The 16,053-nt window shown below is 42.4% G+C and overlaps 1 protein-coding gene across 4 annotated transcripts in view; it reads right to left on the bottom strand.

The window, feature by feature from the left end:
- ASAP2 (ArfGAP with SH3 domain, ankyrin repeat and PH domain 2) overlaps positions 1-10,591 on the bottom strand; it is a 326,404-nt gene extending 315,813 nt beyond the window's left edge. For 2 of the 4 annotated variants that reach the window (XM_074209625.1, XM_074209628.1), the window contains exon 1: positions 10,399-10,590. In XM_074209625.1, coding sequence (XP_074065726.1) covers positions 10,399-10,524 — 126 coding nt within the window. In that variant the 5' untranslated portion in view covers positions 10,525-10,590. Of the gene's footprint in view, positions 1-10,398 lie in introns of all 4 variants that reach the window. The other 2 variants (XM_074209626.1, XM_074209627.1) reach the window with 2 other exon arrangements.
- Between the last annotated feature and the right edge of the window lie 5,462 nt (positions 10,592-16,053).

Raw genomic sequence — 16,053 nt, 5'->3', positions numbered from 1 at the left:
CTCCAATTTTTATTTGAGTTTGACACCACTAGTCTAACCAACTAATAAACCAACTCAAGTAGGATCACTTACTCCCTATACAAATGATATAAAAGTACTTACTTATATTGGAAGAGTAACAAGGAATCAACAAGAAAAAAAAGCATGCTGCTTGTGCAGGTCATAAGAATGGAAACTGTCACCCAGCAGCAAGCAATCTTTAATTAACTTTACTGCCATTCCAGTAGCATTACTCCTCTAAGCCCTCTAAAACCTCCAAGGTACAGAAGCTTCAACCTGGCTCATGCCAAGAAGCACAAGGATCTTTTTGAGGCTTAGTTACGAAAAGAATCCTTTGGAATCTTATTCTCATAAAGAATAGAGCTGTAAAGGACCTTAATGATATCTGTTGCAACTTTTTTTTTTTTTTTTGCAGATAAGGTCTAGGATTTTCAAGACAACATAGTAAGAGAGCTAGGATTTGAAACTCCCATCTCTTCTTTCAATGTAGGGCTCATTCTATCATACCAATGCTTCTGTAGCCTTCAGCCATCTCAAAAAGGTCAATAATGACTTCCAAAGAACTCCTGATGCCCTAAGGAACTTTGCCAAGTTACTTTATCTGTCTAAAGCTGTTTCCTCATCCACAAAATGAAACTAATCATATCTTTATTATCTACTTCACATGGTTAGAGGCAAGATCAATTGATATAATACATGTCAAGTACTCAATAACCATAAAGTGGCATATAAATGTTATTAATACCTAAAACAACACCAAGGCAGATGCACACAAAGCTAGTATTGGGAATGCAATATTTAGCCTAACTCCATAATAGAAATCAAGTTCCTTCACAGCAAAGATTCTTCACCTGGGATCCCTAAGCTGTTTAGGGGTTTTTTTTGGGGGGGGGGGAATAGAGGATAACAATTTCAATATAATTGGTTTCCTTGAAATCTTATACATTTCATTTATTCATTTAGTTCAATACAATGAAGACAATCCCAAAAACCTAATGGTGAAGCATACTATCCACACCTCCAGAGAAAGAACTGATATTGACTGAATAGACTGAAGTAAATAATTTTTCATCTTTTTTTCATTCTTTTATTCAAATCTCCTTGTACAAAATGACTAACAGAAATGTTTTACAGGATTGAACACAGATAGCCTATAGATTGCTTACTATCTCTGGTGGGGGGAGGTAATGGAGGGATAAAAGTTGGAACTCAAAACTTAAAAAAAACCCAAATATTAAAAATTGTTTTAACATTTAATTGGAGAAATATATATATATATATATATATATATATATATATATATATATATATATATATAATATATATATATAAAAGATTAGTGCACTGTGGAGGCATAAGTCTTCTACAGGGAATGCTGGGGCTGGTGAATTGCTTGAGTTGGGGAGATCTCAGTTGCAGTAAAACTAAAGCTGATCTACCATTCAAACTGAGCCCGCAAGAACAGGAGGGGTCACTAGGCTGCCTAAGGATGGGCTTAGGCCATAATAATGCAATGGGTTAAAGCTTCTATGTGAATAAGTTTTAAGATTTGGCTCATGAATGGCCACTGCACTTATAGCCCCAGTAAGATAGGCATCTCCCCCCCTCCTTTACCCCCCTACAAAACACACCAAAAATGCTTCTGGGAAAAAGGGGAGACGTGGTAGATTGTAGGTTCCATCAGACTTCCAAAAGGATTCATGACACATTTAAATACCACTGTGAAAAACATCTCAGTAAAACCTCCTGTCTATTGCTCATTTATTCCCAACAGTTTATAGCACAGTAAAATTTTAGTACAACAAAATAATCTGGATAAACACTTATTTTAAGTGGATATGTCATATGAGATGCATAAGGATCTTTAAATGGATATATCATCTAAGATGCATAAGGATCTTTTATAAGTGGATATGTCATATGAAATGCATGTTGTAGAATATTGGCAAGATGAATTTGACCTTTCAAGCATAGCTTCTGGAAGGTGAAGACCAATAAATGTCTTAATGAAATGGGCTTAGCTTAAATGGGGAGAGCTACCAGGAAGAGTGTCTGTTCAGGTCAATTCCTACTGGTGTCGAAAACAAAGCTCCCATATATCTATTAATTGTGGAGCCCCACTTGGCCTATGGCAGCAGTAGTCAAATTCCCCCAATCATATGGGATAAAGTCCAGCATCAAGTTGCAATAGATATTCCTATTATCAAGCAGGAGGCAGAACTGGCCTCAGCTTTTGCAGAGCCATTCTCCAGACCTCATGAACCAATTCTGAAGTAAATGGAGCCTGGGAGGGTGAGTGGTGCTTGGTGTAAGTAAATTAGATTTGCCCAAAAGCAAAATGGGCAGCCTTGGGAATGAGGCTATTTCCCTTGGTGAGTTCCCTCACTAGAGATTTATAAAGTGAAGACTGGAAAGACCTTTGATCACTTGCTGGGGATACTGCCGAAGAGATTCTTATTCAGGCATAGGCTGGGCTCAACCATGTCTAAGGTCCCTTCCAATACTACAATATGAACATATTAAGGAAAAAGACAGGAAGTAGGAAAAGACAGTTCATTATGATGGAGGCAATCAATCAACCATCAAACACATTTTATGTCTATGTGTAGGGTACTGTAAATCCCAGAATGATAATTTCTACCCTCAAGGAGACCATATTTGCAGACAGATAAGCAGATTATAAACAAAGAAAAAATACACAGTGATGGGGTGCAAAAGAACTCAACTTTTGGAATCTTTTGGAGGTGATATTGAGTTGAGCCTGAGCTAGGGGTTCAAAGAGGCAGATGTAAGGAAGTATATCACTTTGTACAGGAGGAAACAGGAGATGGGATGTCAAACAGTGGAAATCAAGTTGGCCAGTTCAGTGGGAAGGCAAAGCATATGAGAGAGAGTAATATTTCATCAGCCTAGGTGACAGCGATATTACTATTGTTATAGTTGCTCAGTTATTCATTCAAGACCTAGACTAGAGTAGTTACCATGTTGCAATAATCGTAAGAAGTGTTGAGAAAGTAGAAACAAGATGTTTTGGCATCTTGGCATCTTGTATGGGGAAGGTGAATGAAAGTAAAAAGTTGAAGGGAATCTCTGAAGAATGGAAGTTTAGGTAAAAAAAATGGTAGCATTCTTGATAAAGATAGGTAAATTAGAAAAGGAATGGGTTTTGGAATAAAGATGAATTCTGCTTGGGGATATACTAAGTTTGAGATGCCCACAGAACTTCAAGATGGAGATGTCAAGCAAGCAGATGGAACAATAGGCCTGGAGCTCAAGAGAGTGGATGAGGGTTGTGGATTTGGGAAATGCTTGCAAAGAAATGCTGTTTGAATCAATGGGATTTGATGAGGTCACTGAGAAAGAGGCCCAGGACAGAGACAGGAAGAAATAGCTACATATGGGGGGTGGGGATATGGATGATGAAGGAGCAAGGAAGAAAAATAAGTGAAGGACAATCAGGCAAAATCTGATGAAAAGTTTTAAGGGGAATGTTATGGAAAGCTTCACTGAAGGGGTAGCAGCTGAAAGATAGAAAGGAGATCCCAACAAAGTCACCTTCAATCAAAGGAGTTAGTGTGAGGAAAAGGCATGAAAGCGGAAGCTAGGTGGCACAGTGGATAGCGCACCAGTCTTGGAGTCAGGAGGACCTGAGTTCAAATTGGAGCCAAGATGCTTGATACTAATTAGCTGTGTGACCTTGGGATAAGTCACTTAAACCCACTGCCTTACCAAAAACAAAAACAAACAAAAAACACCCCACCAAATTGGAGAAAAGACATGAAAGAGGAATCAAGCATAAGAAGAGTAGAAGACTAAAAGTAGTCACTATTGCTAGAATATAGAAAATGAATGGTATTAAGATAAAATTATAAAGACAGATTGATGGTAGATTCAGGAAAGCCTTGAATACCACAGCAGGGGTTCAAACTTTATTCAAAAACGGTGGGGGGGGGGGCAAGGGGGAGTCATTGATGGTTTCTGAATAGAGGAATGACACATCACAGCAATGAACTAAGAAGAGAGACTTGAGGCAGGGGTCTGTTTTTTTTTGGGGGGGGTGAGTGATATTTTTTAAAACAATTCAATGAAGCATGTATATAGGTGGTTCACTCTAAAACATGAGATGAACCAAACCCCAAGGACAGTTTGGCCCTTGGGAGTTAAGGAATCACAGCTGCTGGTTCCTTTCCTACAGTTATAACCCTCTGTTTATGTCGGCAACATGATTTCCAGGGCAACCAAGGGCAACATATTAGAGAATTATAGCTCTGGAAGGAAATGGATTAAATTTTAATACTTAAAAGTCATCATCATTTTTATAAAAAGCTATGTATCTAGAAATAAAAATCCTTAGGGCAGAATGAACCAGATTTGCTTTTTTAAGTGAAACATTAATTTTCAAAATATTTCAACTACCAATATTTTAAAGACTTCTGCATCACTTTAAAAAAAGAAAACATTACTACTTAAAAGTGACCTAAAGCTCTGGGAAATAGAAGAAATGAAAATTCCACAAATGATTACTTGGGATACTACTAATATATCAAAGAAGTTAACTATTCAATTCCATTATTTGCTTATTTCTATTATCTTAAGAAAAAAAAAGCTATTTTTCAGCTTCACTCAGGCACATTAAAATCATAAAGAAAGAATGCTCTACCCAAGCAAAGAAATGTTTCAAGTCAAATAAAATTTGAAAATACACACACGCACTCTCAGAAATTAGGTGGTTAAAACAAAACAAAATCTGAAGGCCAGTAAATTCTTGATATTTATTATAAGGCAAGTAGAAATCATCAACTCTCCTATTCTATGCCTCATTTAGATTTTATTTACGAGCTGTGAATTAACTATAATATAGTATCTGGTTGGGTTTATTAATTTATTTTTTAAATCTCGAGTCCCCTGGAGCCCATACAGCATTCTAGTGCCAAACAATTGCATCAGGAGCTTAATGAATTGAGTATTCTTCGAAGCACAGATTCAAAAACAGAAATGGCACTTTAATACCCAATATGATCTGAGCATAGAATCTGCACTAGAAATAAGTGACTCACAAAAATTAATGTTTTAAACTAGATTACTGATTTTGTGAATCACTTCTTTAAATACTGGACCAAGAGCTTAGAGGTACTATTTAAATAAGGTGATTCCTACTCAAAAGTCTATGCTATTATGACAACACATTTGCCTTTTTCCAAGTCAGTTTTGAATAACTCACTTTACAAAAGATGCATTCAGAAGAAGCTGAAGCCCTAAATTAAATAATAATAATAAAGTAAAAGGGGGATTTCAGAGATCTAGTCAAAGTCCTTATTTTTAGAGATGAGGAAACTGAGATCCAATAAGATTTGCACAAAGTCATTTCAGTAGAGTGAGATTAGAACCTGGGTTCTCTGACAGCAAATTTGGCCTCGTCTCCACTGTACCATAGTTAGGAACCCATTTTTTTTTACATGTAACCACATTTTAAATGAACTTGAGAAAGATATTTTCTAGGCAAATAACATTCTTTAAATAATTTCTTACCTTTATATGGTGCCTTATGGTTAAAAAAAAAACCAAAACTCTCAGTTTGTTATTTAACCCTCATAAGAACTCTGGAACAAGGTAAAATAGGCATTTCCCCCCTATTTTACAGATAAGAAAATGAAACTTCAGAGAGGACAAATGTCCTCAAGTTACCATAGCTAGTAAGTAGTAGACTAAGAGCTTGAATCTAGTTTGGTAAGGAATGGGAGCTACTGAGGAAATCCATAATAAAGATCCTTTTGCAAAGACAATACACTAGATTTTGTAAAATTCAATCTTTCATATATTGGATTTGCTTAAGTGAGGTAAGGCTAATTAGTTTTGGAAGGAGGTCCCCCTTCCCCCAACTGCTCCACCAATAGGCATAAAACCATTATTATGTTTAAATGACACAAAGTAAGAAATCTAGAGCACACTTTTAGTTCAATAATTTTTTTTTTTGCTAAAATTCAGCAGCTTTGTAATCAGCTGATTGCTGAGATTAGAAGTAATCTCCTACCATGCCTCAAAGAGAGCTTTGGATTTTAAGATGTTTTTAACTGTTGAACTGAAATTAATCAGACGGTGAATATGCCAAATTTAATGACAAAGCTTACTGCACTGACTTCCAAGGTCTACTACAGTAGTTATGGAGGGTGGAAGAAGACGATAGAAAAGGAACAGTTATACATTTAAAGAGAAACATTCAGTCAGTATAGATTTATTAAGTGGTAAGAGTTGGGATACAAAAAGAGGTAAAAGGCAGTCCCTACCCTAAAGGAGCATTCAATCTAAAGGGGGAGAGGGATGATGCAAATATATAAAATGCAAGCTATGAAGAGGATAAATAGGAAATAATTAAGAGAGGAAAGGCACTAAAATTAAGAAGGGATGGGGAGGGGCAGCTAGGCCCTGGAGTCAGGAGGACCTGAGTTCAAATTAGGCCTCAGACACTTAATAATTACATAGCTATGTGGCCTTGGGCAAGCCACTTAACCCCATTGCCTTGGGGAAAAAAAAAGGGGGGGGGGTGGATGGGGAAAGCTTCTATTAAAAGACAGAATTTTGGTTAGGATTTTATATAAGCCAGGACCATCTCCAGTAGTCCCCATCTTGGCCACTGGACCCAAATGGTTCCAGAAGAACCATTTCTCACACACTTTAAATTCAATTATGTCATCACCTCCCAGATTTCATAGTTCTCTGAGATAGAAGGACAAACAACAACAAAACAAGTCAGGGAGGTCAGCAGGAAGAGCTGGAGGAGGAAAACATTTCAGTCCTGGGGGACTACCAAGAGAGATTTGAAGTCTTGTTCCTGGAACAGCTTAAGGGCTGGATCAAAGACTTTATGGCATAGAGTAAAATGAAAGAAAACTGCAAAGATAGAAGGGACCTAGGAAATAAAGAGCTCTGAATGCCAAACAGAACATTTTGTATTTGATCCTGGAGGCACCAGGGAGCTACTGAAGCTTATTAAATAGGAGGGCGGCATAGTCAGGATGGAATGGAGGATGAATTGGAGGGGGAAGAGATCTGGGAGAGGCAGACCCACCAGTAGACTGTTACAATCGTTCAGGCATAAAGTAATGAGGATTTATAGTCGATGGTGACTGTGTCGGAGAAGAGAAGGATGTTATGTTGCTAAGGTGAAATTGGCAGCCCTTGGCAACAGATTGGATATGGGAAGTGAGAGTTAGTGAAGAGTCCAGGGTGATTTCTAGACTACAGTAATAGGTAAAGGTAGGAGGAAGGCAAAGAGTTTGAGGGGAAAAATGAGAGTAGCCTGGTACAATAGGGGGAACCCTGGCTCTGCAATCAAAGGACCTCAATTCAAATCTCTCCTCTGACACTTACTATCTATTTAACAGGTAAGTCACTAAACTTCTCCACACAGATAACTCTCAAGACTATAAATTACAAGTGAAGAGGGTTAACACACTGAGTTTCTATGCTGATGAAATTTTAAAATCTGAACTTGAAAAAAATAAGATTAAAATTCCTCTAATGAGGGCTTTGATACTATTTGGCTATATGACTTTGGAGCAGGTTTCTCAATTCATCTGGACTTTCATTTCCAAATCTATAAAACGATTGGAGGGAGGGGAACTGGACTAGATTACCTTTGATGTTCTTTCTGATGACCTTTTTTTTTTAAGGTTTTTGCAAGGCAAGTGGGGTTAAGTGGCTTGCCCAAGGCCACACAGCTAGGTAATTATTAAGTGTCTGAGACCGGATTTGAACCCAGGTACTCCTGACTAACTCCAGGGCCAGTGCTCTATTCACTCACTATGCCACCTAGCTGCCCCCTCTGATGACCTTTTAAATCAATTAATGAAATTCAATGCAAAAAGTTCATCTAAATGTTTCCTATCAGAATACCAAACATCTTTTTTATTTAAACAAAAAAAAAATTGCCTCAATTTAGAAAAAGAACGACATCTTAGTAAATCATTGCTGGGTTTCTTCACTCAGTAACTAGCTACAGATGGTCTGCCCAAGAACCTAGAGGAATTAATGAAGGTACTCAAGAACTGATTATTATTACTCCACTAACTTTTCTAAAATACCTGCAAGCCAGAACATAAAAGATATAGCAATATATCAATAAGGTATTTCCAGAATGTTGAATTAATATTCCTATTTATATGTCCTAAAAGTCTTGATGCAGTTTTTAGTTTTAATCACTTTAAAATTGTACTGAGACTTTCAGGACATCCTAGATAGGAATACTGAATGACCTTTGAAAATCAAATATGCAATTCTATATAAAATATTCATCTAAATATGCTTCCTATAAAAATTCTAATATCTTCAGTTTTTTTAAACAGAAAAATTGCCTCAGTTTAAAAAAAGAAAAATGCCCCTCTCCATTTAAGTAAATTGTTGCTGTGTCACCAGATATACAGATGGTCTGTCCAAGAAGCTACAGGAATTAATAAGAGTACTTAAGGACTTTTTGGCAACTACTAATATTTCCCTACAAGCTAAAATATTAAAACTATAGCAATACACCAGTATGTGAAGTTTTCAATACAATTCAATATTCCAATATGATTCAAAATTCCTATATAAGATGTCCCCAAAGTCTCAGTGCAGTTTTAACTGATAAACTCCATCTATAGCCTTATTATTTGTTCTTTCTGGTATTGGACCAAGAGGATTAAGCTTTAATCGCTAAAAACTAAGAATTTGGGGGCACCAGATCTGTGTGACTAGAAATTGTGTGACTGGTTGTTTAAAATAAACAAAAAGCCAGAAGCAGCCTGTGTTCATTCTCTTAGCTATAATCTAACCCTGACCCGTTTGAAAGTCAACTCAGGTCTAAAACCTCTCTTGATTTTTTTATTTTGTCATTAGGACTGTAACTTCATTAAGCTCTTTAGGACAATTAACTTTAACACCTCATCTAACCTTGGTAGAGGTTCACTCTGGACTTATTAAGGGAGAATGGCAGTATGATTTCTGGGGAATCTTTAGTAAGTAAAACAAATTATAGGTGATGGCAGCTGTAAAAAGTAAGGTTACTGCAGATCACTAGCTTGAGAACCAGCTGGATGGAATTCAGCCATGAACTTTGGGTAATGTCCTGCATGACCTTGGCAAATCATTTTCCCCTTTTGCAATCTATACTTCACTCACCTGAAAAACGAGGTTAATCTAGCTGATGATTTTAAGGTCTTTTTACATCTCTTAGTTTCTGAATGTTGCATCTAAGGATCCTCTTTCCCTCAACTACTGTACTGTCTATATACATAACCTTACAATGTACATAAAGATCTATAGCCATCTAACAGTGGGACAACATTTTCTGGTGTTTAGCCCTTTCTAACAACCCACACGGTACAACAACTAACTTTTCTCAAGCCTCTACTATTACGTGCCAGTCAGTGTTGGGCACATTAAAAAAAAAAGGACAAAAAAGCAATCCATGATCTAATCGTGTGAAGCCACAGCCTAATACTGATGGGCTGCGCTCAATGCCAAGTCGAACCCGATTCTGAGAAGCCGGGAAAGTTCAGGAGTGGTGGGGGAGGGCCTTCCCAGCAGTGAAAGTGGGCGACAAACCCAACGAGGTCCTCCGGAGCAAGGCTGGTCCTCGGGGATGGATGACCCACGTCACAAATGACAAGCGGAAGCCAGGTAACAAGAGCAAGTTTCGGAAGCCGAGCCTTCTCCTTCAAGGTGGCCCTGGAGCCCCGGCCCGAAGCGCGTCCCTGGGCCAGCCCCGGCCATCCGGAGGGTGCAAGGGCGCCAGCTGGGCGGGCAGGTTCCTGACCGCCGCCCCGCAATGCCGTTTGGGGTGAAAGTTGGGTCGGTCGGAGCAGACCCAAAGCAAGGGGTGCCGAGGAGCCGGGTTTATTTTTGGGCAAAAAAAAACCTGAAGCCCAAATGGCCAACAATCAATAAGAGCTCCGGGAAGCCCGACTACACCGCGAACAAAGAGCTTCTGTTCCCGACAGGATTAACCCTGCAGCTCCTGGATCCCGCATAGAAACTTTTCGCTAGGATAGAGGGCGAGGATGGGGGGTGGGGTGGGGGAGGGGAGAAACCACCGTGCCTGGCCCCCGGAGTCCAAAGATTCTTTTCCCCAGCGCCGGGGCCGGGCTCAGGGAGCATCCCCAGGGTCGGCCTCGCACTGCGGGGGGAACTAAGGCCAGGGACGGCGCGGGCGGGAGGGGGAGAGGAGGGTCCCGGGTCAGAAGGCGGCAGGAGCGGAATTCGAACCCGGGTCTCCCGAGGCCGAGCCCCGGCCCCTGGGCCGGACCAGCGCGCGGGAGGGCGACGGCTGGAGGGCGGGGGAGGCGCGGGCCTGGGTCCCCGAGCGCACCGCGGCCGCGCCACGGGAGCGGGGGAGCGGGGAGGAGCCCCCGGCCCGCGCCTTACCTCCTCGATGGCGGCCACCGTGTTCCGGCACTGGGCGGTGCGGGTGGTGAAGCTGGAGGCGGTGGGGGCTTTGTAATCCTCATGGGTCTCGGCCACGAATTCCGACACGGAGATCTGGTCCGGCATCGCCTCGGCCGGGATTCCGACGGGGGCGCGGGCGGCCCGGGAGCCCGGGCGGGGAGGAGGAGCGCGGCGGAGCGCGGCGGAGCGCGGCGGCCCCGGCCCCAGCGGCGCCGCCCGGACAAAGGGACGCCCCGGCCGCGCAGCCCGCCCCGCCCCGCCCGCGGAGGCCCCGGCTCCGGCCCCCCGGGCCGGCTCAGCCCCCGAGCCTCGGCGGCCGGCGGGTCCGGGCCCCCGCGGCCGGGCTCTCGCCGCCGGGCCCGCTGCCGGCCCCGCTGCCGGCCCCGCTGCCGGCCCCCGCTGCCGGGCCCCGCGGCCGGGCTCTCGCTGGCCGCCGCCTCTCGGGGTCCCCGGGCAGCGCTCCGCCCTCCCGCCGCCCGTCCTTCTCCCTTTTTCTGAATGAGCCCCGAGGCGGGCGCACGGAGGCGGAGCGGGAACTGCCCGCCGCCCAGCCCGGAGCAGCGACTCCGCCGCGGCGGAGGGGGCGGGGCCGGGGCGGGGCGGCGCTCCGACAGGCCTGCCAATCACCGGCCTCCCCGGGCCCCTGGAAACCCGAGCCACCTGGAGAAGGGGGGGAGGGGAGCCCCGGCGCAGCCCCCGGCCCGCCCCCACCCTGCCGTTTGTGCCCGGGTCCGGCCCCGCCCCGAGAATGCGCGCCCGCAGGCTCCAGCCCCCAGCCCGGGCCGGGAGCCCTCCCCGCTGGGTCACCCCCAGGCCCCTTCGCGGGGCTCCGGGGGCTCCCGTGGAGGCACCTCGCGCCCCGGGGCTCCCCCATCACCAGGCGCTCGGGGAGGAGAGGGGGCCGGCCCCATCCCGGAGGCCAGGCCGTCACCCCGCCTCGGCACTGTCCACCTCCACCCCGACCTCGGGGACTCCCGCCCCTGGGCCCCCGGTGCCGGCCCTTCCTCAAAATGGTGCCTGTTGCTAGTTCTCCTGAAGTTAGGAGTGGCCGGGCTGGGTGGCGCGCCCGACTAATGATGCCCGAGGATGCGGGGAGGGCTTTCAGGGTCACCGGGTCTCGTCTCAGCATTGTACTGATGAAGGTCCAGAAAGGTCAAGAGGTCCAAGGCCGCCAGGTTCCAGGTGGGAACCTCCACGGGCTCTTGGAATTGTATTACGGAATTCCTGCTCCCTTTTGAACTAAGACCTCGCTCAGCCGACCCTGCCATAAAACACTGCAGAGGGAATTCCAGGAGGAAGTGGAGGAAAGTGGGGGCGGGGTGCTGTGGGAGACCGTAAAAGGTGGCTTTTCTCTTCAGCTCTGGCAGGGCCATTAAGCAAAGGACCAGAATTTATTTGCAACAGCAGGAAAATTTCATAACAGAACTGGATTAGCAAAAGAAATAAATTCCAGAAAAAAAGGCTGTGTGTGAGTCTGCTTTAATAACTTTAAAGGAAATTCCCACACTAAGGGGGGAAAAAATCCCAAAACTCTAAAGACATTTTATACTAGAGAAATATATGGCGGCTTTTGTTTTATAACTTACTTCCAAGTCAAACCCTTTAAGTTAATACTAGGCATGCAGAATGCTTGTGTTGCTACCAGCAATAAAACCAAAGCCATCTTTACAGAAATCTTTTGTGCATCTGAAAAAGGAAGCAAAAGAGACACTGGAAAGGCAGTGGTACAGACTTTTAACCCTTGTGGTAGATTAGATAGACACTCAAGCAGCTTTTGTTAAGTGCCTATCCGGCTGTGTGCTATGTCACAAGGTAGGGCTCTGGATGGTAGCGATGACATAATTTGCTAATATTTTAGCAGGATTCTTTATTTGCTATAGTTTTTGTGCAAAAGTTTGAATTAAAACCAATTTATCCTTGCATTTGGCAGCAAACTGTAAAGTAAATGTTTCCCTGTTTTCAGTCTCCTGTATTCTCCTTTTATACACTTCTGTATATTTTCTCTAGTTTTTCTAGATGGTTTATTCTAATTCATACAGACACTCCAAATAGACTATCCAATTTTCCAATTTTTGTCTTTTATCCAGGGAACCAGATAGGGAGAAGTATACTTATCAAAATCTAGTCTCTCCTATTCGTCCCAAAGCAAAGGTGATCCTGAATAGTTATTCCAACAGATTGAATATTCTGGAAGGGGCTACCAAGTTGGAAATGCTTGCAGTGACAGATTAAATCTGTTATCTGAGTACCAACTAGCTAAGTTTAGAGAGAGGCTCATGACCTACTAACTCCAGGGTGACTGATACTAGGGAAAGAATTCTTTGACCAAGGCAACTCATGAAACATTTTTTTTTTTTTACATATTCCTAAATCCTGTATGACTGACTTCTGCTTCCAGAGTGAGAATGATGGAGTACCAGGAAAAGGGACAAGAGCTTTAAAAATCATGCAGTTTTTAAGCAGACAACAGACAATTTTATAATTGGTCTATCAGATCTTTGTCTTAATTGACACATAACAGGAAACAAATAGCTACATCAATATTGACAAGAGAGCAGTCTTTTACCTTATTTTGTATCCCCTGGCACAGAGAAGACACTTAATAAACATCTATTAACTGACTGACAAATAAGACAAGAAGACAAATGGAAGTTGCTGTTTAAAAGAAAAAAGTTCATAGGTTTTCCTCTAACAAAATTTCATGGACTAATTTATCTCATAATGACCAGAATAAGAACAAGCAAAAAGACTACCATGAAATGTGCCAACATCTATCATTTTGGATGAAATAGAGAAACAAATTTAGCAATGGCTTCCAAAACAAAACTTAGCTATTTTATTATTTCATCAACACAAGAGGAAGATGAAAAGAATTCTGGAAGATTTGGTTCAAGTTCAAGAAACACAACAGAACAGAGGCTTCTAGACTACCCAGAAGCCTCATGGCTAGGAATTGTGGATAATTTCATGAAAAAAATTGGAAGGCATTAAATACAGTGATCGTTGAATATCACATCAAAATTGATTATATATATTGAATAGAAACTGACTACTGATATGGAAATCATAATAGAATCATTTTTGTGAAGTCATAGTTCAGTCTTTGGTAGGGCAATCATCTAGGTGAGCAGGAATGGGAGCAGGCCCAGGGATGCCCCACCAGAAAAGATAAGGGGAGAGAAAGACAACCACCCCTTCACCACCCCTCCCCTAGTACCTCAGAGTACATGAATTTTCAGAGACTCTGATTATAGTCACCAACCTGGAACTGGGCCAATCTATTTACCTTAACTCCTGCAGCCAGTATTTCCTTCTTTCTTTGGTAGAACCTAGGATTACTGATTGACTGGAGCTAACCTTCCTGCCTCCCTTCAGCTGACCTCACCTGCTTCCTATCATTTAGCTCACCTTTTGTCATGACTATGTCCACTTCAAAGGGTATCTAGACCTCTACCACCTTTACCTTACTTTGGCTTTGACTAGAGGACAAATGTCCCTGCATCTTTAATCTAAGTATAAGAGACCTCTGGACTCTGGGGTCTGGGTGTGGAAAGGCCAACCCTCTTCCAGCATTGGAGGTTCATTTGTAATAAGAGGCAACTGTGGAAGCACTAGTGCCAATGGACTTTCTATGATGAATATATCCGGAAGATTTTATGTGAATGGACCAAGAAAATAAAGCATTCCTGACTATTCTACAGTTGTACTCTGACCTAAGGGGCTAGAGAAGTAGGCAAGAGGGAAGAGGACAATCCCAGGACAAAGACTCCCAGGAGTAACTCTCAGCAGCAGGAGGAGAAAGAAGTCATGACATTGATTTAGACTATCCCTTTACAGACCTCACAAGACCCTCAATGTCAACAGATTTTTTTATTGTTTTTTTGAATTTTACAATTTTCCTCCCAATCTCACTTCCCTCCCCCCAGCCCACACAGAAGTCAGTCTGATAGTCTTTACATTGTTTCCATGCTATACATTGATCAAAATTGAATGTGTTGAGAGAGAAATCATATCCTTTAGGAAAAAGTAAAATACAAGAGATAGCAAAATTACATAGGAAGATACCTCTTTAAAAAAATTAAAGGTCTTTGGTCTTTGTTTAAACTCCACAATTCTTTCTTTGGATACAGATGGTATTCTCCATTGCAGATACCCTAAAACTGTCCCTGATTGTTGCACTGATGAAATGAGCAAGTCCATTAAGGTTGATCATCACCCCTATGTGGCTGTTAGGGTATACAATGTTCTTCTGGTTCTGCTCATCTCACTCAGCATCAGTTTATGCAAATCTTTCTAGGCTTCTCAGAATTCCCATCTCTCCTGGTTTCTAATAGAACAGTAGTATATATACCACAATTTGTTCAGCCATTCTCCAGCTGATGGACATTCACTCAATTTCCAATTCTTTGCCACCACAAACAGAGCTGCTATGAATATTTTTGTACAAGTGATATTTTTACCCTTTTTCATCATCTCTTCAGGGTATAGACCCAGTAGTGGTATTGCTGGATCAAAGGGTATGCACATTTTTATTGCCCTTTGGGCATCATTCCAAATTGCTCTCCAGAAAGGTTGGATGAGTTCACAGCAGTGTCCCAGATTGCCCACATCCCTTCCAATATTGATCATTGTCCTTTCTGGTCATATTGACCAGTCTGAAAGGTATGAGGTAGGACCTCAGAGATGCTTTAATTTGCGATTCTCTAATAAGTAATGATTTAGAGCAATTTTTCATATGACTATGGATTGCTTTGATTTCCTCATCTGTAAATTGCCTCTGCATACCCTTTGAATGTCAATAGATTTTTGCAAAAATTCATAGAGGCCCCTAGAGAATTAACTTTTTAACATGAATACTAGAGGCAACTAGATGACTCAGTGGATAGAGTACTGGGTCTGAAATCAGAAAGATCTGAATTCAAATCTGGCCTCAGACAATAGCTGTGTGACCTTGGATAAGTCACTTAGCCTCTGTTTGCTTAGAAGGCAATTAGGTGGTTCAGAGGATAGAGAACTGGGCTTAGAATTCAATCAGACCTCAGATCTTGGTCCTGGACAAGTCACTTAAGCTCTATCTGTCTCAAACAACTAAAGAAGGAAATGGCAAGCCACTCCTTTTTCTTTGCCAAGAAAACCCCGTGGACAGTATGGTCCACAGGGTCACAAAGAAACAGAAACAACTGAACAATAACAAAACTGGACACTGTGATCTCCACCTTGTCTTCTTCAAAGTCAAGTGTTTCTCACCTTCTTTCATTGTTAGAACCAGACAAACAGACAACAGAGGAAACCATGAGTCCCTTTCCCTTTACAACCTCAATTAGAACTTCATGGACAGAATTTTTGCATCTCTAAAAGGAAAATTAGGGCTCTCTAGAAATGTCTAGGGTAGAAAGGGCCTCATCTCTTTGAGCAGAAGCTCTTGGACAGTAAGATAAGCCCCTTGCCTTGTGACTTTTGATGAAGATGGGTGACTAGAGGGAGCCCTTCTTAATCTGAGTGACATTTTCTTGCCACCATGTAGTCTAAACATGGTGAGCAAGTTCATATGCTGAAAGGAAACCACCAAAGAATATCAGTCCCTGGGCTCTTGCCATTGTAGTAGGGACTTTTCATCCATGGCATATGGTCATG

Source organism: Macrotis lagotis, chromosome 1 (genome assembly GCF_037893015.1).
Source record: "Macrotis lagotis isolate mMagLag1 chromosome 1, bilby.v1.9.chrom.fasta, whole genome shotgun sequence".
NCBI lineage: Eukaryota > Metazoa > Chordata > Mammalia > Peramelemorphia > Peramelidae > Macrotis > Macrotis lagotis.
The sequence above is the reverse complement of the archived record's forward strand: the minus strand, read 5'-3'. Positions and strand labels throughout refer to the sequence as shown.